Genomic DNA, 26,865 nt, shown 5'->3' on the forward strand with positions numbered 1-26,865 from the left:
CTGCCATCTATGGGGTCGCACAGAGTCAAACACGACTGAAGTGACTTAGCAGCAGCAGCAGCAGCAGCAGCAGCAGCAGATGAGGAATTTCAGCAAATTTGGATAAAGGAGTATTAAACTGACTTAGTTAAGCAGAGGAATCTATATTCTAAGATCCTGCAGAGACAAAACCCAACAAGAGCAGATTAGATCAAACTGAAGAATCCCTGCGAGGCCTCGGGCTCAGGGATTTTGGTTAGTGCAGAAGTGAGGGTTGGAGGCTCAGGGCAGAGGATGGTGGGCTTGGCCAGAAGTCTGCATGTGAAGAGCTGAGGCCTCCAGTTCCATAACTGTCTCGCCAGAGACAGAGACCTGGTTGTCTGGAAAACGGACCTTTACCCGAGTAAGGTGAACAGATACTGCCAGCGGCTTGTGCCCACAGAGAGGCTGAGTCCTGCCTGGGTTACTGAGAATGAATACTGCCCTCCGGGCGATTACAGAGCTTCTGGTCAGAGCCTTCTCGTGCCTTGTAAACATGAATGGAAAACAAACATGTTGAGGAAAAGCCTTCTCACGAAAAGAGAAAGAACAGAAACAATAGGAAAACACACAGCAACAAGGAAACCAAGACGGTGGAGGGAAATTAGAAATGTGATTACAGAATAAAAATTTCGATGACAGGAATAGAGAGTTGAATGGGGGCATTTAGGTGGAATAAAGAGGTGAGGGATGCATGATAGAAAGGAGGAGAAAGGGAGAGGACTCGGAGGAGCAGCATCAGGTTATAGAACTTTCAGAAAGAGAACAGTGAGGCTTTCTAAAGAAGTAACATTGGAGGATTTGTCACTTTTGTGTGACTTGTGCCCCCAGCGTGAACGTCCTCTCCTGAGTGTATAGCTCAGTGAATCCAAGTACCCCACACCTAACATGTCCTCGGGGAGTTTCAATCCTTGAAGCTTGCAGTTCCGAGGGGATAAGAAAAGGAGTATTAAGTATGGGAAATCTGAAAGGCAGAACAGTCCTTGGATGCTAATTGTTACACCTTTGAAATCCTGAAGAGAAACGACTTTCATCCTAGAATTCAATGTGTGTGTGTGTGTGTGTGTGTGTGTGTGTGTGTGTGTTCAGTCTATCACTGATACGAAGGTGGACGTGAATGGGCTCCAGCGTGTACCCAGGAGGGAAGGGCGCCTCGGTGATGCTGGGTTGCGGGTCCAGAGAGCAGCTGGCTGGGAGGGGAGAGGGGAGGACAGGGCCCTGGGGTTGGTTATATAAGCCTTCTAAAATAGTATATTTGGTTTAAATACTCTGTTCTTAATTTAAAATCAGTTTAATAAAAAAAAGTTAATATAAAGTACGTCATCATGAAGTGCTATCAGTATTGCATAGGACTCTTGGGAAGATTGTAATTCATGCAACTTGAAGTGAGCAGCTTAAACTGACAGAAAAGAAGACCAAAATCAGGGTGAGAAGAAATTCATGAAGAGTACTCAGTGGTTCTAGCGGATTCTATTCCAGACAGTAATTCTTGTGAATTGAGACTAAATTGTAGCTGAGTTGAATTTTAATTGTTGAATAATTACTGTGTAATTTTATGTCCACAAGATGCATATGATTATAAAAATAGTAACTGAGGACAAGAACTACTCTGATTTAAAGTCTTTGGACTCAGTTGACCTTAACAGCTAGGAACTTTACAAATAAAGTTGATACTGTAAAAACTCAAGATTGAATTTTGGTGTAGGTGGAAAGCAGCAGCTTTAAAGGAAACCATTCATAGCTATGTTGGAGTAAAGGCAAAATGCCCAAAGTGCAATGGAGGAGAGAGTTTTCACCCTGAGAGCTGAATAAAAAACAAAACAGCTCACTTACTTTTCACTGTTTAGGGAAACTGAAGCCCTTTAACCCTGGAAGTAGCATTTCTTTGAGGTGTCATGTTTTATGAGCTGGGAAGATGTAGGAATGTTTGGATTGTGTGGTCACTATTTTACAGTTTTAGAATGATTAATTGATTTTGTTTGTGAAAAGTTAACTGTTTAACTCTTTAAGTGCTTTGACAAAAGCATTGTAGTTTCATAAAACACTGTATGAGGGATCATAGCAGTGTATAAATTGTGTTTGTCTCAAGTCTTGCTCAGAAAAATAAAAAATCCAAGTAGATTTTTCCACTCAGGGAAATCCCAATTACAGTGATTTATTTTGCTACTTATACTTTTTAATAAAAATCTACCTTTAAAAAAAAATCTAATTTTCACCTAAACTTTGCCGACTGGTAAATCTTTGTGTTTTTATCCATGTTTTGAGAATCTCTTGTGTTACCCTGTTTCCGTCACTTACTTTTCCAGCACATTTGTGGGAATTGCCTGGTTGGATGGCCAGCAATGAATGTATCTGCTTGGAGGGTGTATGCAGTCCAACAGATTGTAACAGTGTTCTTTTAACTTTGTCTGAAACATCCAGTCAGTTACTAAGCCTGTTCTGTTTTTTTGTCTGTTCATGCATTCACTAATTATTTATTGCTATCTGGTTTCCGTCCTGTTTTGTCATTCTATCTGACGCTGCTTGAATTTGGATTTTTTTTTTCCCCCTCATCATATTGGTTTCTTAAATACAGGCTCTTCTACCAGAACACAGTGATCTTTCTCATGCAGATCTAATCAGATGGCTCTCCATTGCCTGTGGAATAAAGAATTAAGAGTTAAGGCCCTTTATACTTTGGCATGGATCTGTCTTGCCAGCTTTCTTTTTTTTCTCCTCAGTACCCTCCAGTTTCAGTTCCGCAGTTCTGATTTTTTCCTTTTGCTCTTTCATTTGTCTGGAATGCCCATCCCCGATTCTCTACTTGTTGAAATCCTTGGACTTTTGAAACCCAGCTTACATCACTCTACCTAAAGTCACACCCCTGCGTTGACTTCAGTCAGGTAGCCAGAGTCATCCTGTCTTAATGCTCACATATGAGACTATTTTACTTTGGTCTCTGGTCTCTTATTTGTGTAGAACAGCAGGGCCAGGGAAGAACACAGGTGTTTGTAGGCGGGAGAGGAACAAGGATGATAGATCCAGAAGCATTGTGATCATTGTGAATGTCATCAGTGTTTGAAATTTTCAAATTAATGTTTTAAAAAATGTGTAAGCCCTAGGAGTTTATAAGGCAGGCAAATGTAGACTTGTCTATAAAGCAGGAAAATACTTCCTTTGGTTTTTTTTTTTTTTTCCCCCTTCCTAATTTACTTGCTAACAAGGAAGGTTTGTGTAGGTTGGAGTTTGAATCTTTACTTCAAAGAGTTAAGATAGCCACTGGGTCTTGATTTTTTGCCTGTTTGGATGCCTGAGTTAGTGTGCTTAGGTGGAGAAAGGTGAGGAAAGAGAAGATGGTGTAGACTAACTTTACCCACGTTACAACTCTTTGGGGCAGCGTTGCAGTACTGGTTTTCTGACCACCTCCCTCCTCACCCCTGCATTTGGGCACCTGGGATATTGTCATCTTAGTTATTCTCCCCTGACCCTGCTGTGAAATAACTGGTGTGAATTCTTTAAATGGCAGTGGGAGATAACTTTGTAAGTTTTTGGAGTTTTTAGGATGTGTTATGTTTGGTCCATAATTGTTTGATGTTATCTGCTGAAAAAAATTGTATTTTGTAGGAAAGCATGTTTTTAAAATACTTATACAGCTTCATCATCCTATGACTACTTCAAATGGTTAATATTTAAGATAAGTATGCAAAGTGAAGGTGTTAGTTGCTTAGTTGTGTCCGACTCTTTGCGACCCCATGGACTGTAGCCCACCAGGCTCCTCTGTCCATAGACTTCTCCTGGCAAGAATACTGGAGTGGGTTGCCATGCCCTTCTCCAGAGGATCTTCCCGACCCAGGTATCCGACCCAGGTCTCTTGCACTGCAGGCAGATTCTTTACCATTTGAGCTACCTGGGAAGCCACAAGATAAGTATAGTTACGCCAAATATAAAAGTGAGAAGAAATGAAATTAGCTGAATCACTCAATATTCTCCATACGAGTTGTTTTGGAATGGATTTGTCAGAGATTTAACATTTTGGTGCTGTAATGGTTGCGTGTCCTGCTAATGGCTGGTAGTCGAGAAAGAAGAATGACTACTAAAGTCCATAAATGTGTTTCAGTTTGTCCTTCCAAACCTGGTGCAGTTCCTGTTAGAAGATATTATTGAACAGCATATGGTTGACTCAGGCTCCCACCTCATAATCCTAGGACATTTGGTCGAAGTCCGATTTTGTGGAAAAGATTTATTGTTTCTCTTACACTTGCTTGTTTTTTTGTTTTTTTTTTTTTTTTAAACTCAAGTGTCTGAGATATATTTACTTTGTGACTTTAATTAAAAGTTAAAACAGAATTTCTGCTCTGTTGAAAAACTTCTTTCTCTGAGCCTTTGTGGTTATTAAGAGTGTTCTGTTGGAGTCCCAGCTCCGTTGGCAATGAGTTCCACTGCATCAGAGAATGCTTCACAGTCCCACATCCTGTGGAGCAGGACTGCCTGGGTCACAGTGACATTTACCACCTGCTTGGATTCTTGTTTGCTCTGTATTGGAGTCATAGGAGACATGTGACATCAGCCCTTATCTTTAACCCAAGAAAATAGAGAATTTTTTGTGAGGCTGAACAAATGTGAATGGGTTAACATACCATTCAGAAACACCCACCATGAGGTGTGCTCCCTAACGAATCAGTAGCTGGACCTGGGAGCTGCTGAGAAAGTACTGAAGTGCCCACCTCGAGGGCCCTCAGGTCCAAGTGGATCTCCTTAGTCTGCTTTCAGTATTCCAGCAAGCCTGACACTTGCTCTGGTGGGACTGGAATAGGCACCGTAAAGTGTCAGCTTTCTCAGTTTTTGATTTTGAATCTCACTGCAGCGACCTTAGCTATTTTACAGTTGGTGAGACTATAGAATTAATTTGTCAGTTTAACAGATACCTACCTATCTTGTGCCAAGCATTGTTCTGAGCATCTTGATTTATAGCAGTGAATAAAGCCCCTGGATTGAAGAAGCTGATATTCTAAATAACCAAAACATATAATTAGTATGTCAGATGGTGAGTGCTATATGAATTACAAAGTCGAGGGGAGTGTTAAGGGGTGCTGGTTTCGGTGGATGGGTGGGGTTTCTCTTTTAGTGAGATGATGAGGGAAGCCTCCCTGAGAAGATGACAGTGAAGCAAAGTCCTGAAGAAGTTCGGAGAAAGCAGTGTTGTTCACGCAGAGGGTTGCACAGGTAAAGACCAGAGGCCTGAAATAAACGCATGCCTAATGACTCAGCTGGTAAAGAATCTGCCTGCAGTGCAGGAGACCCGAGTTTGATCCCTAGGTTGGAAAGATCCCCTGGAGAAGGGAGTGGCAATCCACTCCAGTATTCTTGCCTGGAGAATTCCATGGACAGAGGAGCCTGGTGGGCTACACCCCATGGGATTGCGAAAGAGTTGGACACGACTGAGCGACTAACACTAATACTGTGTTCAAGCACAGCACAGAGCGGGAGTGGAGTAGGAGGTGGGGTAGCATCAGAGGGGTGGGGTAAGGGAGGGCTTTTGTGAAGGGTCCTGTGGGCCCCTGGGGAGAGTTAGGTGTTCTGTGAGTGGTGGGAGGCATTTGGAGAGAGTGGAGCAGAGATAGGCGCTGGCCTGAGTTATAAAAGGATCCGACTGACCGCTAGGCCAGCCCTGATCCGTGTGGGCGAAGGAGAGAGAAGGTGAGCCCAGTCAGATGCCGCGGCGGCAGTCTTAGCGAGAGGCCGTGTGGATGCAGGCTGGGGTGGGGCCCGTTGCACTGGTGAGACCCTTCCAGGTTCTGGATAGAACTCGAAGATGGAGCCAAGAGGGTTTGCTGAAGGACTAGACAGAGAATGGAGAGAAAGCGGAAAGCTGAGGAGGACTTCAAAGTTTGTGGCTCATACACGAGTGAGGGTGACATTGTCATGTGATGAGAAGAGGACCAAGAGAGGAATGCATCGAAAGGGGAGGTCGGAGGCCACTTTAGGATAGGAGGTGGAGGTGGCTGCCCTTTCCTAAAGAGTGATGCTGAGCGCCGAAGAATGGATGCTTTTGAACTGTGGTGTTGGAGAGGACTCTTGAGAGTCCCTTGGACTACAGGGAGATCCAGCCAGTCAATCCTAAAGGAGATCAGTCCTGGGTGTTCATTGGAAGGACTGATGTTGAAGCTGAAACTCCAATACTTTGGCCACCTGATGCGAAGAGCTGACTCATTTGAGAAGACACTGATGCTGGGAAAGATTGAGGGCAGGAGGAGAAGGGGACGACAGAGGATGAGATGGTTGGATGGAATCACTGACTCCATGGACATGGGTTTGGGTGGACTCCGGGGGTTGGTGATGGACAGAGAGGCCTGGCGTGCTGTGGTTCATGGGGTCGCAAAGAGTCAGACACGACTGAGCGACTGAACTGAACTGAACCTATGCGAAGCAGGCTGTGGGTGTTGGGTGCCTGGAGTGAGGGGAGAGGAGTCAGCTGAGGTGGAAACTTGGGCGTTATCAGCATGTGGTGGGGTAATGCATGAAGCCTTAGGACTAGGTGAAATAAGGCTTGATGAGGGATGAGAGTAGATAAGAGCAAAGGCCCAAGGATTGATTCCCCAAGAGTTTCTGACCTTGAGGAGATAAGGAGAATCCAGCCAGAGAAGTTGAGGCAATCCAGGGAGCACACCAGACGAGCTCAGGATCCTGAAAGCTGTGAGGAGCTGCTTCAGGGGCGAGTCCTAAGCTCTGTCTGTCAGGTGGAGCTGCTGATTTGAGTAAGATGAAGACTGAGCCCTGGTCATGTGTCCTAGCAGTGTGATGGGGTCTCTGGTGACCCTCCAGCGTAGGGATGAAGTCTGCTAAGGCAGGGGCTCAAGAGGTGAGGAGAAGAGTGGAAGTGGAGGCAGTGAGTGTGGACGGTGAATGGGAGGGTAGTCGATTGTGATGAGGGGGAGATGGGTGGGAAGCAGAGATAGCAGCTCTGTCTTTGTGTGGCCCGAGGGGGTAGGATCTGGTGGATAAAAAGAGGAATTTGTCTTAGGTCTGAGGAAGACTCATTCGGTCTCAGTAATGGACGAGAAAGCAGAATATATGGGCACAGATACAGGATGGTAAGTCAATGTGGTGATGAAAACTCGAGGCATGTTTGATTATTTTAAAAAGTGAGAAGAATTGAATTTTTACAGATATTTTGGTAGATACTGTCTTCAAAGCATATTGTAAAGTAGGGTTGGAAGTAGTTGCAGTCAATTAGAATATCTGAACATTCTTATTGCATTATTTTTACTGATGTAGCAGTTTAGAAAGAATAATATAAAAATATAACTGAATTAATAAAATGAAAAAGTCCAGTGAAAAACTCCAGTCCTTTTCATTATCTCTCTGCCTCTCTGTTAGTCATTTAAATGCAGTATTAACTGGCAGACAGAATTAACTCCACGTATGATCGTGTTTTAGTGAAGGGCAGGAAAACCTGGTGTGCTGCAGTTCATGGGGTTGAAAGGAGTTGGACACGACTTAGTGACTGAGCAACAGGAACAGCAGCAATCATCATGTTTGTCTTTCAGCACAGAGCACCCAGACCAAAAAGAAGTTCTAGTTTGTGCTTCCCTGTAGTCTGCCCATTGAAGGATTTAAATCCAAGTTAAGACTTTACAAATAAGAAATAATAAACATTTTAATGTTCATGAAAGCAGTAGTAAGAAGGTTTTCATAAAGCCTTTACATACATATCTTTTAACTTTCATTCGTTTCTTATGCCATTAAAAAACAGATCAGGACAGCACAGGATTATCCAGCCAGGTGTTTCTGCGGGCCTAGTGACTAACATACACCACCACGTGCCGACACCCCTGCCGAGGCAGAGCTGTGTAGCGCAGTGACTATGAATTTGGGCGTAGTTGCACAGGATTCTAATCCTCCACACTCGTTTCTCAGTTGTCTCTATTTGGCTAACTTGCCCAAACTTCCGAACCTCACTTTCGGAACAGGGATGGTAGCTGCCTCCCAGAGCTGTAAAAATGAACTGAGATAACATGTGGGAGTGATTCAGTGTGACGTCTGTGCATAGTGAAGGTCTGGGAAACATTGTGATTCTGTGGTTGCCTTTGACAGGCTGAACTCCATCCCAGCTGTGAGAAGAAAAGTCAGTGTGTCGTCAGTCCCTGTTTTGTGTGATATATGTGTCATGCGTGCACACACACAACCCTAGTTAGTACAATTAAACAAACACACCCTGGGACTTCCCTGGTGGTCCAGTGGGTAAGACTCCATATTCCCAATGCAGGGAGCCCAGGATCGAATCCTGGTCAGGGAGCCAGACCCCACATGCCACAGCTGTGACCTGGTGCAGCAAAAAAAAAAAAACAAAAAACCCAACAAATTCTTAGTCTTATGAATTGCCTGAGAACTTCATTGAGTATCCTGGATTATGTTGGCTCATTTATGGGAGGGTGATAGAAATGACAGTGAAGCAACACCGTCTCCCCTTCCTTTCTAATTTTTGTGTTTCTCTGAGTTTATTCCTCCTGATTCGTTTTGTTTGTTTAATGAGTTCCTGTCTTAGGAGAACGGTGGCCTGAAATGGATTGGACTTGCAGCCATCTCTTAAAACAACTCTGCTGTTCATAAGTGAAAATATTCAACTCCTGTTTTGGGACATTTTTTTTGTCATTGTTCAATTGCTAAGTCGTGTCTGACTCTTTGTGACCCTATGGACTGCAGCACGTAAGGCCTCCCTGTCCATCACCAACTCCCGGTACTTGCTCAAACTCATGTCCATTGGGTCGGTGATGCCATCCAAGCATCCCGCCCTCTGTTGCTCCCTTCTTCTCTTGTCATCTGTCTTTTCCAGCTTCAGGGACTTTTCCAATGAGTTGGCTCTTTGCCTCAGGTGGCCAAAGTGTTAGAGCTTCAGCATCAATCCTTCCAATGAGTATTCAGGGTTGATTTCCCAGAGGGTTCAAATGCCAGAGATGTCACAGATGTGTTTAAAGGCCTGAAGGATGTTCAGACTTCTTATTATCTTGATGAATGATATTGTACAGTCTAGACTGTGGATTTGCTCACACAGAAACTTTTACTTCCTGACAAATCTGAGTCACATGGAACAAGGGCCTGCAATTTAAGCTGCAGAATGTTTTACTTTGAGCAGAGTGGGGCCATTTTACGTAGGTAGGGTGACCTCAGAGAAGGCAGTGGCACCCCACTCCAGTACTCTTGCCTGGAAAATCCCATGGATGGAGGAGCCTGGAAGGCTGCAGTCCATGGGGTCGCTGAGGGTCGGACACAACTGAGCGACTTAACTTTCACTTTTCACTTTCATGCACTGGAGAAGGAGATGGCAACCCACTCCAGTGTTCTTGCCTGGAGAATCCCAGGGATCGGGGAGCCTGGTGGGCTGCCGTCTATGGGGTTGCACAGAGTCGGACAGGACTGAAGTGACTTAGCAGCAGCAGCAGCAGCAGGATGACCCTAGAGAAAAGGCATTTCTTTAACTTGAAGACCAATGTGGCTTCTTGAAATATGATTGTCCTTTTCATTAACCATTTATTAGGAGGCTAACATTTCCTGTTGGTGGAGAAAGTGAAAAAGTCTTCAGTCTTTCACAGACTCCACTTTTGAAAGACCGACAAACTTCCCAGAAGTAGCTTTTAAGTCTAGCACTAATTATCCAGTGGTCGGGATGTAATCATTGGACAATAAATAAAATCTTACTATTAGTCTCAGGGTATGGAAAATTTAAATCACATGGCATAATGAATATCTTGTTGTTCTATTCTGATATTTTAACATCTGTAAAAGAGAATTTGAGCTTCTGAAATAAACTGGGATTTTAATCTCTGAAAAATATAGAACTTTCTTTAGAATGATCTAAATTGTGACCAGCTTATCTTAATGTAGGTTGTCTACATGTATTATTTGAGTGATGTCTAAATTAAAATCAGTTTTGTGATAGTAATTTATGTAGAAGTTCATTTCTTAAATGTAATTATAATTCTTTTTGGAAAATCTTTAAGAACATTACATAACCAGTTCTCATAATTCAGATTATGATTATTTGGAGAAATTTGCCTGATTGTACTGGTTTTCAAATAACCTTATAAGATATCTTAAATATTTAAGATATTAAATATAACCATATGATAACCTTATTAATAAAACATTTGCCTTTATACTCTCTTGTTTGTTAGCTAGTTAATCTTAGCTATACTGGTTAAGCTAAAGTTAACCCTGGTGTTCTGAGGCTACTTCTAAGAATCAATGGGTAGTGGACTTAGCTTTAGACACCAGTGGGCGCATTGGGCTTCCTGAGGTTGTATTTGGAAGTGTTGTATAACCTTTGTAAAAACCATCACTCATTAGGACCGTGGCTGTGATCGACTGGACCTAGCACTACTAAGATCAGGAGAAGTGTCCTAGCTGGCCTACTTGCTCCTTTTTTATGTCTTAGACTAAAAAACATTAGACCTCTGTATTTTCTTATCAATATATAAGCCTAAAACAGTAGCTGGCACTTGGTAGGTACTCAATAAGTACGCACTGAAAAAATAAATGAGTGAGTACCAAAGTTACTTCTTCACTGAGATAGTCAACTTTTAGATCTTGAGATGTTTTCTTATTTTACTTCTTTGTCAAGAGTTTGTATTTAATGGTGGGTATTTTCTTCCCATTGTTAATGAATGTTTATTGCTGATAAAACCAAGATATTCACGATAAATTTTTAATACAAATGTTTAGTGAATTCATAATATACTATTAGAGCAATTAAATAATTCCCATGCTTTATAAATAGCTGAACAGGATTAACAGGGAAATGTTTTCTAGGAAGGCTTTTATTTTTTTATTTTTTCTAATTTTATTTTATTTTTAAACTTTACATAATTGTATTAGTTTTGCCAAATATCAAAATGAATCTGCCACAGGTATACCTGTGTTCCCCATCCCGAACCCTCCTCCCTCCTCCCTCCCCATACCATCCCTCTGGGCCGTCCCAGTGCACCAGCCCCAAGCATCCAGCATCGTGCATCGAACCTGGACTGGCAACTCGTTTCCTACATGATATTTTACATGTTTCATTGCCATTCTCCCAAATCTTCCCACCCTCTCCCTCTCCCACAGAGTCCATAAGACTGTTCTATACATCAGTGTCTCTTTTGCTGTCTCGTACACCGGGTTATTGTTACCATCTTTCTAAATCCCATATATATGCGTTAGTATACTGTATTTATGTTTTTCCTTCTGGCTTACTTCACTCTGTATAATAGGGTCCAGTTTCATCCACCTCATTAGAACTGATTCAAATGTATTCTTTTTAATGGCTGAGTAATACTCCATTGTGTATATGTACCACTGCTTTCTTATCCATTCATCTGCTGATGGACATCTAGGTTGCTTCCATGTCTTGGCTATTATAAACAATGCTGCAATGAACATTGGGGTACATGTGTCTCTTTCCCTTCTGGTTTCCTCAGTGTGTATGCCCAGCAGTGGGGTTGCTGGATCTTTCCAGTTTTTTAAGGAATCTCCACACTGTTCTCCATAGTGGCTGTACTAGTTTGCATTCCCACCAACAGTGTAAGAGGGTTCCCTTTTCTCCACACCCTCTCCAGCATTTATTATTTGTAGACTTTTGGATCGCAGCCATTCTGACTGGTGTGAAATGGTACCTCATAGTGGTTTTGATTTGCATTTCTCTGATAATGAGTGATGTTGAGCATCTTTTCATGTGTTTGTTAGCCATCTGTATGTCTTCTTTGGAGAAATGTCTATTTAGTTCTTTGGCCCATTTTTTGATTGGGTCGTTTATTTTTCTGAAGTTGAGCTGTAGGAGTTGCTTATATATTTTTGAGATTAGTTGTTTGTCGGTTGCTTCATTTGCTATTATTTTCTCCCATTCTGAAGGCTGTCTTTTCACCTTGCTAATAGTTTCCTTTGATGTGCAGAAGCTTTTAAGGTTAATTAGGTCCCATTTGTTTATTTTTGCTTTTATTTCCAATATTCTGGGAGGTGGGTCATAGAGGATCCTGCTGTGATGTATGTCGGAGAGTGTTTTGCCTATGTTCTCCTCTAGGAGTTTTATAGTTTCTGGTCTTACGTTTAGATCTTTAATCCATTTTGAGTTTATTTTTGTGTATGGTGTTAGAAAGTGGTCCATTTTCATTCTTTTACAAGTGGTTGACCAGATTTCCCAGCACCACTTATTAAAGAGATTGTCTTTAATCCATTGTATATTCTTGCCTCCTTTGTCAAAGATAAGGTGTCCATATGTGCGTGGATTTATCTCTGGGCTTTCTATTTTATTCCATTGATCAATATTTCTGTCTTTGTGCCAGTACCATACTGTCTTGATAACTGTGGCTTTGTAGTAGAGCCTGAAGTCAGGTAGGTTGATTCCTCCAGTTCCATTCTTCTTTCTCAAGATCGCTTTGGCTATTCGAGGTTTTTTGTATTTCCATACAAATTGTGAAATTATTTGTTCTAGCTCTGTGAAGAATACTGTTGGTAGCTTGATAGGGATTGCGTTGAATCTATAAATTGCTTTGGGTAGTATACTCATTTTCACTATATTGATTCTTCCAATCCATGAACATGGTATATTTCTCCATCTATTAGTGTCCTCTTTGATTTCTTTCACCAGTGTTTTATAGTTTTCTATATATAGGTCTTTAGTTTCTTTAGGTAGATATATTCCTAAGTATTTTATTCTTTCCGTTGCAATGGTGAATGGAATTGTTTCCTTAATTTCTCTTTCTGTTTTCTCATTATTAGTGTATAGGAATGCAAGGGATTTCTGTGTGTTGATTTTATATCCTGCAACTTTACTATAGTCATTGATTATTTCTAGTAATTTTCTGGTGGAATCTTTAGGGTTTTCTATGTAGAGGATCATGTCATCTGCAAATAGTGAGAGTTTTACTTCTTCTTTTCCAGTTTGGATTCCTTTTATTTCTTTTTCTGCTCTGATTGCTGTGGCCAAAACTTCCAAAACTATGTTGAATAGTAATGGTGAAAGTGGGCGCCCTTGTCTTGTTCCTGACTTTAGAGGAAATGCTTTCAGTTTTTCACCATTGAGGATAATGTTTGCTGTGGGTTTGTCATATGTAGCTTTTATTATGTTGAGGTATGTTCCTTCTATTCCTGCTTTCTGGAGAGTTTTTATCATAAATGGATGTTGAATTTTGTCAAAGGCTTTCTCTGCATCTATTGAGATAATCATATGGTTTTTATTTTTCAATTTGTTAATGTGGTGTATTACATTGATTGATTTGCGGATATTGAAGAATCCTTGCATCCCTGGGATAAAGCCCACTTGATCATGGTGTATGATCTTTTTAATGTGTTGTTGGATTCTGATTGCTAGAATTTTGTTAAGGGTTTTTGCATCTATGTTCATCAGTGATATTGGCCTGTAGTTTTCTTTTTTTGTGGCATCTTTGTCAGGTTTTGGTATTAGGGTGATGGTGGCCTCATAGAATGAGTTTGGAAGTTTACCTTCCTCTGCAATTTTCTGGAAGATTTTGAGCAGGATAGGTGTTAGCTCTTCTCTAAATTTTTGGTAGAATTCAGCTGTGAAGGCATCTGGACCAGGGCTTTTGTTTGCTGGAAGATTTTTGATTACAGTTTCAATTTCCGTGCTTGTGATGGGTCTGTTAAGATTTTCTATTTCTTCCTGGTCCCGTTTTGGAAAGTTGTGCTTTTCTAAGAATTTGTCCATTTCTTCCTCGTTGTCCATTTTATTGGCATATAATTGTTGATAGTAGTCTCTTATGATCCTTTGAATTTCTGTATTGTCTGTTGTGATCTCTCCATTTTCGTTTCTAATTTTGTTGATTTGATTTTTCTCCCTTTGTTTCTTGGTGAGTCTGGCTAATGGTTTGTCAATTTTATTTATCCTTTCAAAGAACCAGCTTTTGGTTTTGTTTATTTTTGCTATGGTCTCTTTTGTTTCTTTTGCATTTATTTCTGCTCTAATTTTTAAGATTTCTTTCCTTCTACTAACCCTGGGGTTCTTCATTTCTTCCTTTTCTAGTTGCTTTAGGTGTAGAGTTAGGTTATTTATTTGACTTTTTTCTTGTTTCTTGAGATGTGCCTGTATTGCTATGAACTTTCCCCTTAGGACTGCTTTTACCGTGTCCCACAGGTTTTGGGTTGTTGTGTTTTCATTTTCATTCGTTTCTATGCAAATTTTGATTTCTTTTTTGATTTCTTCTGTCATTTGTTGGTTATTCAGCAGCTTGTTGTTCAGCCTCCATATGTTGGAATTTTTAATAGTTTTTCTCCTGTAATTGAGATCTAATCTTACTGCATTGTGGTCAGAAAAAATGCTTGGAATGATTTCTATTTTTTTGAATTTACCAAGGCTAGCTTTATGGCCCAGGATGTGATCTATCCTGGAGGAGGTTCCATGTGCGCTTGAGAAAAAGGTGAAATTCATTGTTTTGGGATGAAATGTCCTATAGATATCAATTAGGTCTAACTGGTCTATTGTATCGTTTAAAGTTTGTGTTTCCTTGTTAATTTTCTGTTTAGTTGATCTATCCATAGGTGTAAGTGGGGTATTAAAGTCTCCCACTATTATTGTGTTATTATTAATTTCTCCTTTCATACTTGTTAGCATTTGTCTTACGTACTGTGGTGCTCCCGTGTTGGGTGCATATATATTTATAATTGTTATATCTTCTTCTTGGATTGATCCTTTGATCATTATGTAGTGACCTTCTTTGTCTCTTTTCACAGCCTTTGTTTTAAAGTCTATTTTATCTGATATGAGTATTGCTACTTCTAGGAAGGCTTTTAAAAGATAATTTAGTGACAGAAGGGAAACCTGCTGAAATATTTTTGAGACATTTGCTGTAAAGATAAGTTCTTATGGAACTGAAATGAAATGCTCAATGAAAGATTGTGCTCGATACACACAGAGCACACCAGCCACAGCCAGGAGTTCCCTGGTGCCCAGGTTTCTCAGTGTCTGGACACCAGGGAAGCTAATCGCCTTGAGGATACACTGATACACATGAGAGAAGTTGCCAGTTTAAAGCTTGTGTGCCAAAGGTGCACATAATATTCTTTTGATCAACTGGGCTGGAGCCTGGCCAGATGAAAGAGTAGTCTTTTTAAAAGGCAAATTTGATATATCTGTGCAGCTCCCTTACCCCCAGCTAGAATTTAAGATCCTGGAGGGCAGGGATATTTGCCAGTTTGGTTTACTGCTCTGTTCCAAGTGATTGTTTTACTGTTGGAAGGCTTTCATGAAGCCAGACCACGTCTTTTTTTGTTTGCTTGTTTTGGGCCTGTCATTATGCCCTGAGCGCTTAGCAGTGTGTGGTATATAGTAGGTGGTCAAATAAGTAATAATTTACAGAGTGAATGACTGTGGGAGACGGTCTGTAAGGCTTCTTCTTACCCTGTTTAATGCTTCTTCCTTTTGGGCATCTTGCGCCCACTCTTTCAGCTCAATTCTAAATTAACTTCTGCTCGTGCTCAGTTTCGGATACCCTCGCTACTTAAAACAAGGCATTGTTGTATATCACAGTTACAGAACGTTAAGAGGGTAATCTTTGAAGGTGATGGTGACGTGGCAGGCAGTGACCTGCGTGTGGTGGTTTGGGTCTACGCGTTCTGCTTGGCGTGCATGGTCACTATTGGGATCATCACTGGAGTTGCAGAAAAAAAAAAAGAATATGGATGTGAATGTATTTGTCACCCTAGCCTCCAGTGTATTTGCTCGCTAAGGAGTCTCTTGGTGATAACACTTTTTACTTTTCAACAAAGCCTAAATGAAAAGTTAGGAAAGTACCTCTCAGTGGCTACCGATTACTGTCTGTAGGTTTTTTCTGTTGATTACTGAACTGCTTACTTATAAAAAGCTGCCATCAGGTGAGTACTAAAAATGAGATAATTTTCAGTTGATGATAGTACACTATAGAGCATTCCCTGTCTTCCTGAATAACTTAAAGAATTTCAAGAGTTTTGGATTTGCTTAGCCAGCCCCAGTGCTGCTCATCTTTTCCCTTCGTATTTTGTGTATATGTAGTCAGCTGTTAATGTGCTTATGGTCTCTAGGGCAGTAGCACTCGTTTAAGCGCTCTTCCTGTGCAGGCATCTCAATATGTAAGAGCGTTGATTGCATTGGTGTTCTAAATGGTTTTCTGGGGCCAAATAGTAGTATGTCTAAAAGAAAAAAAAATTTTTTTCCTGGAATGAATAAGTTAAACTTCATTGATGAGAGATAATTTATGTCATAAATAATGAGGATTCCAGAAATAATTAAATAAAGTTTTATTTTAAAAGAGGTTTTGCTCTAGTGAAAACTTTGCCCTTGATGGGCTTCCCTAGTGGCTCAGTTGGTAAAGAATCTGCCTGCAGTGCCTGAGACCCAGGGTTTGATCCCCAGGTCAGGAAGATCCCCTGGAGAAGGAAAAGGAAACCCACTCTAGTACTCTTCTGGGGAATTCCATGGACAGAGAAGTGGGATAGGCTGTAGTCCATGGAATCACAAAGAGTAAAGAGTCAGACACGACTGTGCAGCTAACTTTCACTTTTTTACTTTCCTCTTGATATAAAATAATATTTAATTTAGTAGAAGGGGGATTGAGTGTCTAGCACCCCTCCAGATACAAGTTACAGCATTGACACAGAGTAAGATAAGTTCAGATCAGAATCTGGGCCAGACTGGCTTGGTTCAAAGGCAGTGGGTGTGTTTGATAACGGTGTTCAAAGTAGCTCTTCTGGAGTCATACTGCTCCAGTTTGAATTGGTAATTTGCCTAAGTGTTCTAGGTTGGAAATCATTTTCCCTCAGAATTTTAATGGCATTGCTTTATTAATTTCCTGCTTTCAGTGCTGCTGAAGCCATTTTGATTCATAATCCTTTGGGTATGACTCAGGTTTTTTCCTCCTTTTTCCTCTCATTTCTCTGGAAATGTTCAACATCTCTTTATTTCTAGTGTTCTGAAATTTGACAGTGGTTTTTATTTTTATTTTTTTGAATCTGTTTTCAGTTACTATGTTGAGGATTTAATGGGCATTTTGGTTAGACTGTGGAAAATCAGGCCTTTCAGTTCTGGTGAGTTTTCTTTGGATATTTCAAAGCTTTCTTCCCTCTTTATTTTGAAGGATGCAGGATATCTTCTTTTCCTGGCATTTTGATGCTGAAATCTTTGTCTCATTTTTTGTTTTTTCCTTTTATTTTTCTTCTTTGCCCCCACTTTCTCTTTTTCTCCCCTCCTTGGATTTCTGAAGAAAAAAAATTGCCTCAACTTTATTTTTTGTACCTGCTAATAAGCATTTTGTTTCTGCTATTATGTTCTTAAAGAAAAATTATCTTGACACTTGTTAAGATGACAAATACAGCTTTATTTAGGACCATAAGAGTGTGTTAGATTGCTTGTGCTGGCATAATAAAATACCATAGACTGGGTTGCTTAGACAGCAAACATTTATTTTCTCACACTTAGGGGGCCAGAAGTCTGAGGTCAGGTGCCAGCATGGTTGGAGTCTGGTGAGGACTCTCTCTGGGTTTCAGATAGCTACGTTTCTGCTGGACGCTCACATGGCCTTTCCCTACATATGTACACTGAGGCGGAGAGTTGGCTCTCTTGCCTTTTTTTGTAAGGCTGCCAGTCCTTTTGGGGCTTCCCTGACGACTCAGATGGTAAAGAATCTGCCTACAGTGCAGAGACCTGGGTTCAATCCTGGGGTTGGGAAGATCCCGTGGAGAAGGAAATGGAGACCCACTCCATTATTCTTGCCTGGAGAATTCCAGGGACAGAGGAGCCTGGCAGCTGCAGTCCATGGGGTTGCAAAAAGTTGGGACACGACTGAGTGACTAACACTCCACACTCCACCAGTCCTGTTGGATTTGGATCCTACCTTTATGATGCCATGTAACCAGGATTACCTCCTGAAGGCCCTGTCTCCAAACAGTCACAGGGGGATTACGGCTGCAACATGAATATTCAGAAGAATACAATCCAGTCCACAGCAGACACATACATTCAGTCTATAATAGGGGGTTTACAGTAGGGAGAGAGGCTGGGTTCCACTCTGAATACAGCAAAGACAGCTGGGGACTTGGAGCCAGTGAGCAGGGGTCAGGGGATGCAAAGAACTAAGTGGAAACCGCACGGGTAGGGGATTTCTGCTAAACTGAACTAAAGGGGCTCTTGTTGCAGGCAAGTTAAGGATTTATATATCAGAGGGATGAGGAACTTGATAAGATATCAAGGGTGAGGGAATTTCCCTAAACAGGCTTAGCAGCATTCTTGCTAAACTGGCCTCTGTAGGCCTAACAAGGACCGAATAGACTCTGAAGGCCCATCTGAGGCCTCAGCAGGAAGAGGGCTCAGAGGCTCTGTGAAGTTTGGTCAAGAAGAGAAGTTTTGGTCTGCATACCCTTCATTGTTCCTTGTGTTTCGCTTTCCAGAGACCCTCTGTCGGCTTCCCGAGTGGCTAAGACGGTAAAGAATCTGACTGTAATGTGGGAGACTGGGTTCAACCCCTGGGTCAGGAAGAGCCCCTGGAGGAGGGCATGGCAACCCTCTCCATTATTCTTGCCTGGAGAGTTCCATGGACAGAGGAGCCTGGCAGGCTACAGTCCATGGGGTCACAAAGAGTCGGGCACGCCTGAGTGACTAACACTTTTCTGTCTCCTTCAGAGAAGAACCTCTAGGTTTCTCTTGGGGCGATGATGGGAGACAGCAGGGGTTTGCCCAGTGTATGGAGCGTGTGGCCAGCGTTAGGATGTCTCTCTCAGAGAGCTTCTGTGTAGTCTCCCTTATGTTAGACCTCTTTTCACCCTTGCTCCTAGAAGACTGTAGTTTTAAGTCTTTTGAGTGACAGTGGTATAATTTGAGCTGTCTTTCATCTTTCTTCCTTCCAATCTGGGGTTTGGCTCTTGGGTGTGCTGAGTCAGCTGTCCTCCAGCCACTCACTTCCCAGCTTCCGGAATGTTGTCGTTGTCATCTCCTGGGTTCTCCCCGCCTTGTGGACTGATACCTTTTTAAAGAATCTTTTTGCAGTAGATTTAGGGGTTTGATGAAGGAACAACAGTAGATGTATGCATTTGAGTCTCCTTCAAGTCTATTGTCTTAACTGGGAAGCTGCAGCAAATGGTTCAAAATGGGAAAACAATTTGTATAGTTCCAGGAAATTTGCTGTTCTTTTTTGAACTGTGCAGGTTTTGCTTTACTGTGATTTTCCCCCAGATATTTAATGATTCCTAAATGATCCCTCATGACTGTCCTGTAGTTTCCCTTTGTATGTAGAACTTAACAAGACCATTTTTGAAATTTACTGGTGGCTTTAAAAAGCCTGTGGGGAAATGTAAGGGAAGAAGACAGTGTTGATAGCAACAGTTGGGTGCCATTAGAATGGGGATCTCAACCTTATGTCACTTAATCCTCATAGCAATTCTGTAAGGTAAGTGATATTATCACTTATGGGTAAGGATGAAGATAATGATCAGAGAGATTAACTCACTTATTTAAGAGCTAGTCAGACAGTGGTGGAGCTTCATTTCAAACCTAGACTTTAAGACCTTTCAGTTCCTCCTAGGCAACCAAACTGTGTGAACAGTTCTTTCATTCTCTCAGTGAATGTTGAGTTGCCTGCTTCGTGCTGGGCCTTGGGGCCACAAGAGGACCGTGCCCTGATGCAGCCAGTAAATCATGATCAGACTTAACTTTCAATAGAGTTTCTGGTGGTCTGTGAGTGTTGGCAAGAGTAGGAGTAGGCAGTTAAGTTCATTACAAAAGTCCTGGTAAAAGGCATGCTGGTTTTAACCAGGATGGCAGAGGAGCTACAGAGAAGTGGGTGGATTTCAGATACCTATTGGAGGTAGAGCCTGTAGGATTAGGGGGTATTAAGGATTTGGAAGGAGCTGAAAAAACTGAGAATGACTCCAGGTTGAACTGAACGTTGTTGGTGCCTTTACTGACATAAGGAATGTAGTGGAACAGAGTAATAACACAATACTAATAACAATGTTGCTGCTGCTGCTAAGTCGCTTCAGTCGTGTCCGACTCTGTGGACCCCATGGACGGCAGCCCACCAGGCTCCCCCGTCCCTGGGATTCTCCAGGCAAGAACACTGGAGTGGGTTGCCATTTCCTTCTCCAATGCGTGAAAGTGAAAAGTGAAAGTGAAGTCACTCAGTCGTGTCCGACTCTTAGTGATCCCATGCACTGCAGCCCACCAGGCTCCTCTGTCCATGGAATTTTCCAGGCAAGAGTACTGGAGTGGGGTGCCATTGCTTTCTCCGAATAACAATGTTACATCTGTTACATATCTCCATAAGGAGGAGTCCAGTATGCAGGCAAATACCTGGGTATTCAGTGGTGTTACAGACGGGAGGAGTAAATTTGGGCATCACTTACATATAACTGTTGTTTAGCGGCTAAGTCGTATCTGACTCTTTTGCGACCCCATGGACTATAGCTTGCCAGGCTCCTCCGTCCATGGGATTTCCCAGGCAAGAATACTGGAGTGGATTGCCATTTTCTTTTCCAGGGGATTTTCCCGACAGGGATCACACTCATGTCTCCTGCATTGGCAGGCAGATTCTTTACCACTAAGGCACCAAGGAAGCCCATCACTTACATATAGATTCTATTCAAAGCCCTGGAACTGGATATAATTATTTAGGAAAGGTGTGTAGGTATAGGTGTGGTCATCCAGATCTGAAGCAGTGTTGTTCATTCACTTCTATGGAGAATCCTCAGTTCATTTCTTAACTGTGAATTGCACTTAAATATGATCATGTTTGGAGAAGGAAATGGCAATCCGCTCCAGTATTCTTGCCTGGAAAACCCCATGGACAGAGGAGCCTGGTGGGCTCCAGTCCATGGGGTCACAAGAGTCAGACACGACTTAGCAACTAAACCACCACCACCATGATCACACTGACTGCTTTTCGGACAGCAGATCCCATCATGTAACCATGGCCTGGAAGACATTAACCAGCAAGCACTTTGCCGACTTGCCAACAGTTAGCAGCTTTTCGATTGAACCATGTACCAGACCTCCTTATCCTTCATGAAGGACTAGGCCTGATGAAGAATCCATGGGGGACATCGAAGATTTGAGAATGCCACATGGAAGGAGAGTGTGGGCACAAGCATCTTTAGGTGTCGATAAGTAATGAGGTGCTAGTGTAACTGAGAGTGGGCAGGAGGTAAACACTGTGACCATTGCTCTCTGTTTTGTCCTGCTCGCAGTGCAGTGAGTTCTCTGCAGTCGCCGTTGAAGGAAGGCGGTGGCAGAGTAGGTGTTCCCCTTGGGTGGAGCAGCCTCTGCTGGGTCCTTCTGTGCAATTGGTAAAGGGTGGGGCGAGGATTACCTGTGCAGGGGTACTCCTGCCTTTCTGTGAATTGTGATTTACATGTTAACTGAAAGAAAGATTGTTACAAAAAAAAAAAACAAACTCCAAAGTGATTCATGTTACTTTGTTCCTTTGAAACAGGAGGTTGTGGTAGCTCCCTTTGAAAATGGAGGACGGAAGGCCGGTGTGGGCCCCGCACCCCACAGAGGGGTTTCAGATGGGCAACATCGTGGATATTGGCCCCGACAGCTTAACCATTGAGCCCCTGGGCCAAAAAGGCAAGGTAAGAAGTTTCTCAGAATGATTTCAAAATCTCATTTCTTGGGTATCTCCCTTTTTAATGAAGTAGGTGGTTTTTTTTTTTTTTAGCTCAGATAAAGGGAAGCAGTTTTCTGGGGAGTGAATCATAGTTTTCATTTGATTGAATTAGAGGTACAGACCCCCGGGGGTGGGAGGGAGGGAAATGATATCACTTCCTAAAATCAGATAATAATTTAGTGAGCCTGTAAGTAGCATATTCTTAAGAAATATCTGCATAATAAAATATAAACAATAACATTTTTATTCCTGATGCCATATAACTAAAGTTATGAATATGCATCTGTGATATATTCAATCTGTTACCAAGTAAAAATATGAAAAGTGAATGATATGAAATTTTGCTGTTTGCTTTAGCTTTTGAATAATTTTTAAAATAATTTTAAATTGAAATATAGTTGATTTACAATGTTAATTTCTGCTGTACAGCGAAATGATTAAGTGATACATATATATACATTGTTTTTTATATTCTTTCCCATTATGGTTTATCATAGGATATTGAACCTTGTTGTTTATCCATTCTGTAATTACTTTTTAAAAACTTTTTATTTAGTTAATTTACTGTGTGATTGGAATAAAAATATTTCTATTAAGGAAGGATACTGTATTTAAGTCTTAAACATAACCATCTATTATTGTTTTTTGTTGTAATGGCATTTTTAAACCCTAAAAGCATATTTCTGCTTTGTATACATGGTATCTGTCTCCTTTTAGGCTTAGACACAGACTAGACTGCATAACAAAATGAAAGTCTTGGGGGGAAAGTGACCTGGAGTCTTCATTTTTCATGGAGACTGTAGGGCTTGTTTTGTGGGAGAGCTTCGCTCTTCTTAGTTTAATAAATATTCCTGTTAAGTAGGACTTCTAACTTAAATTTGTTGACATCATTTCTGTTTACTTTAGACTCTGCCAGTGTTCATGAATAATTTATATTCTACTGATACATGGTTAACTAATGCCATATGACTGCCATCCTTCTGGGAACCTTAGAAAAACAAGGTAGATCTCTCATGAGGTCTGTTCACAGAGAAAACTATTCTGTTACTGTAAACAACCCAGGAACCTAAATGCATAATATATAATGTGCCATGTTAGAGGAGGCCAATTAAAGATACCCTCAGGAAAGAAAAGACAGAGTGTTTCTAGTTTTTCCTTTTATTAACAAGTACCTATTTGTACTTAACAATGCAGTACATGTTCTAAAAAAGAAACAATTTTAAAAATGAGCTCAATTATTTGTATATATTTGAAGTTGTAGGGGAGGAAAAATTTTCCTCTACCTTTTTGGATCTCTGGGCCTGAAAATTAAATTGACATAAGACAGAGTCACAGTAGGAACGCATACAACTTCTGTCACATTTTTACATGTACATAGCAGCCTTCACAAGGGAATGAAGAATTAAAGAAGTAACCAGACCAGGAGGCTTTTATGTCTTTTAGACAAAGAAACAACAAATTTGAGAAGAATTGATAAGGCAGGGGCTTTTGGGCTAAGGGTGGTGAATTGTGGACAAGTGGCAGGGAGGGCTGGGGTTAGTCTGACAAGACAGGGTTTTTCTGCCCAGATTGCTCTTGGCCTCCATTCCCTCCCCTGGTGATAAGCATGTCTCTTTCCCCCTGGTAGAGGGAGGGACCTTTCAAGTGGAAGTTTTATCTCTTGCTTTCAGGAATAAAAAGGGTCAGAGTGCACTTGTTACAGCTGCTGTTTCTCAAGTGCTTTTAACTCAAGATTATCAGTATGCCAAAGTAGCGTATTTGGGGGGAAGTGACAGAAATGTAGTGAGGCTTTCTTTGTCCTTCAAAGTCTTTTTTTTTTTTTTTTAATTTTTAATATATTTGTCAGCCCAATAAATCAAAACCATGAAATGAAAAGTAAATTTCCTAGTTACATTCTGTTATATTAATATGTATTCTGTTGTATCCACAAGTATTCAGTTCAAGGATGGAAGAAGCTTGCTTTATGGGTATATGCTTTTTTGTATTTTAAATATTTTATGTGCTTTCTGCTGTGTCTTATTAGTATCAATCAGGTACATGCATAGAATCAATTCAGACACTTAAAATTTAAATTGTGGAATCATAAAAACCCTATGGATTATAGATTATTTATAACTAAAGTTGAAGTTTCTTTTCACCAGAGTTTTTTGAAAGTGCACAAATTCTCAGTGATTTCTTTTAATTCCCCCTCTTCCTACTTCCTGGTCAGAGTCTTAATAAATTATAAAGTGTCATGACAACCATGTGGTTAAAAATATCTGTAAGAGAAGGAGCCTCTTGTGTGGATGATTTGTGGAGTAATGATCATCAGCACTTGAAAATTAAGAAAGTACAGAAAGCAATGGACAAGTTAAACAGATCTGTTTTCTGATACAACAGAAGCGTGGAAGAGGGGGTTAGCTCTCATGCGGAACATGTTTTAGATGATAGCAGTGCCTTTTAAAGTTTTTCAGTTGTGGCACATAGTAAGAAATAGATTTTAAATTGCATTAGGTAGGTGTATTATTCATGTGTGTATATATGTGTACTGATAACAAATAGATATTACATGTCAACAACACACATGTGTGTGTATTCAGATGAAACATCTTTTTCATGTGTGATGGATTCTGATATTTTGATATCTTTTATTCTGTTAAGAACGCCGTCTTGAACCTCTCAGTTGACTTCATGTTCCATATCTGCAGCTGGCTGGCCTTCAGACTAAAGCCCTGAACACGCGGCATTTAAGGGTCAACCTTTCCTTTTCCCAGTCTACATTGCTAGTCTTGTCTTTTGTCGGCCAGCAGTCTCCCTCTCACACTCTTGCCATACCCCTGGTCTTGTGTGCGTTTCTCTTCCTCTTGCAGCCTTCCCCCTCAGTCCTCAGGGATCCGGGTGGTGCTGTGTGTCTCTGCTCACAGTACTACTTTTGCCTGGAATGCCGCTCTCCAAAGCCCTGCGCTCAGCAAACACTAATCCATCTCTCAGGACTGACTGAAGTCACCTCCTTTCTGGAGTTTTCCCACAGATGCTCTGTCTCTTCCTCCTCCTCCCCTGCATTGATTACTCTTTGCTTTGAGGAGTGGTATACATTCTTAACCTCTGTAACACTTTATTGGAGACAGTGGTTTACATTTTCCCCTCCTACTCGACTGTAATCTTCTCAAGTACGGGGGCGGTTTCCTTTGTCCATGTCCTGGGGCTGGATGCCCTGTGTTTGCTGGGTGGTAGATGTTTACTGCAGTCTCTTGAGAGGAGAAGAAGCCTCCTTCCTCTAAGAGAAAACAACTGCCTTAATGAAACTAATTTCCTCTTTCTCCTGAGTAGTGGTAAAGTGGGGAAGAAGGTAGCGGCTGGTGGTCATTTGGGGAATGAAACAAGATGGAGAGAAACTAGGTTTAAGGGCTCCCTGCAGCCCTTTCAGCGCCGGGCTTCCCCTTCTCACTGCAGGAACGCTTTGTCCTGCAGCCCTTTGTCTGATCTCTTAGAGGCTCCAAACGTAACAGAGCCAACACCTGAGTCTGGGGAGGCCTTAGCCCAGTGGCTAAGGCTGTGAATGTGGCACGTGGCCCTGTGACATCGGGAGCTATTTCTGAATGTGTTTTTCCTGTAGAATCATTGTTATAAGTTGTGGATTGTTTTATAGTACCATTAATATACTTAACGTGCATTATAGATTAGTTCTGTACTTGTGATTTATCCTTTAAACCTTCCCTCAAATATAACGTTAAGAACATGTGTGGTGGGTTCCGAATAATTAACTTCTAGATTCTTCAGGGCATAACAGTTTTCTAATTTGGATATGACTTTGAATGGTGGTAGTACAAGCAACCTGGATTTTAAGTTTACTCTGTAAACCGTAGCAGTAGCCTTGTCTTATACTGTTGCATATATATTCATATATAGAATTTATATATATTATTCTAAAATCATTGAGCAGCTTTTCCTTAGAGATTTATTTGATATGGATGTTTCGGATATGGATGGTTCGGAACTTCAACCATAGGAGTAATTGTAGTTGTTTGAGAAATAGAAATGTATAAGCAACTATTAGAATGGCATGGAGAAAATTTAATTCTCTTTAGAGGTAATTTGAGATCATTCTTTCTCTCTTACAAGATACTATCTTAATTCTAAAGTTTCTGCCATAGCATTTATTTAAACCCAAACTTATTCATAGATATCTGTAATTTTATGTACCTAATAGTTTTGGATACTGTTTATATTTTTGACACATTCCTATAGGAATTTGTGTCTAATGTGTTTTACTTAGACAATAACATTAATTAAATTATAGTCTGTTGGTATATTTGATTGATTGGCTGTTACTTTTTCCTTTTTTAAAACAATAAAATTGCTGTATATATAAACATTAAAATTTTTATTTTTTGAAAAGTTATTGAAAAGCATGCCTGTGTAATGTACTATGCAGTATGTTAGTATTAACATACTTCTTGTTTTGTGCCACTCTTGGTGTTAGAGCACAGGATTTTTTTTATTGATTTCTATTATTGATTTTGCATTCATAATAATAATGGATAATATATTTGACTAAAGTTATCCTGCTTTTGTGTTAAAGACTTGTTGAACAGTAGGATCTGGTATTACATCTTAATGAGGAGCATATTATTGCTGTTATTGCAATGTATGCAGACAATTAAGCTCCTTTGACTTCTTTACCATTTATAAGCTTCTAGTTTAATAAGCTCTTGTTTTGTTTTTTTTTAGACATTTTTGGCACTCATAAACCAAGTGTTTCCTGCAGAAGAGGACAGTAAAAAAGATGTGGAAGATAACTGTAAGCATCCATTTGAAAAGCAGTTCTCATCATAGAAAAGGAAACTGTTCCTTCCAAAAATGTATGAGTGATTATATTACAGGGTACTCTCTATCCTGGTTGAGAAGAAATGTAGCCTTTTGATGTGAAGGTTTCTGTGAATGGAGGAGTCCACAGTCATAGATGCATTGGTCTCTCACACATAAACTTTGGTGAAGGAGTCTCTTGAAAGTCTGTTATCTCAGTTGTGTAAATACAGGGAATGGGAATAATTTATTTACTGTGAAGCCTGAACTAAAGATCTCGTGGGCTTTTGTTTTTTGGAAGAGTTTTTTGAACCTCATCTGGAATCAGATTTTTTTTTTTGGTATATGTGGTTCAGTAATTTGGAATTTGAGTCTAAAACAGCCATGTAATGCCTCTGTTTTAAAGAAAAAACATTAAAAAAATACTGTTCAATAAATACCAATTGAAAAAATGATTTCAGAACAG

The 26,865-nt window shown here is 40.8% G+C and overlaps 1 protein-coding gene across 10 annotated transcripts in view; it reads left to right on the forward strand.

Annotated features, from left to right (window-relative positions):
- Positions 1-26,865, forward strand: part of MYO6 (myosin VI) — a 161,806-nt gene that overhangs the window by 42,315 nt on the left and 92,626 nt on the right. For all 10 annotated transcript variants that reach the window (XM_061427233.1, XM_061427235.1, XM_061427237.1 and 7 more), the window contains exons 2-3: positions 21,438-21,579; positions 26,325-26,394. In XM_061427233.1, the coding sequence (XP_061283217.1) occupies positions 21,463-21,579; positions 26,325-26,394 (187 nt within the window). In that variant the 5' untranslated portion in view covers positions 21,438-21,462. The remainder of the gene's footprint in view (positions 1-21,437; positions 21,580-26,324; positions 26,395-26,865) is intronic.

Source organism: Bos javanicus, chromosome 9 (genome assembly GCF_032452875.1).
Source record: "Bos javanicus breed banteng chromosome 9, ARS-OSU_banteng_1.0, whole genome shotgun sequence".
Classification (NCBI taxonomy): domain Eukaryota; kingdom Metazoa; phylum Chordata; class Mammalia; order Artiodactyla; family Bovidae; genus Bos; species Bos javanicus.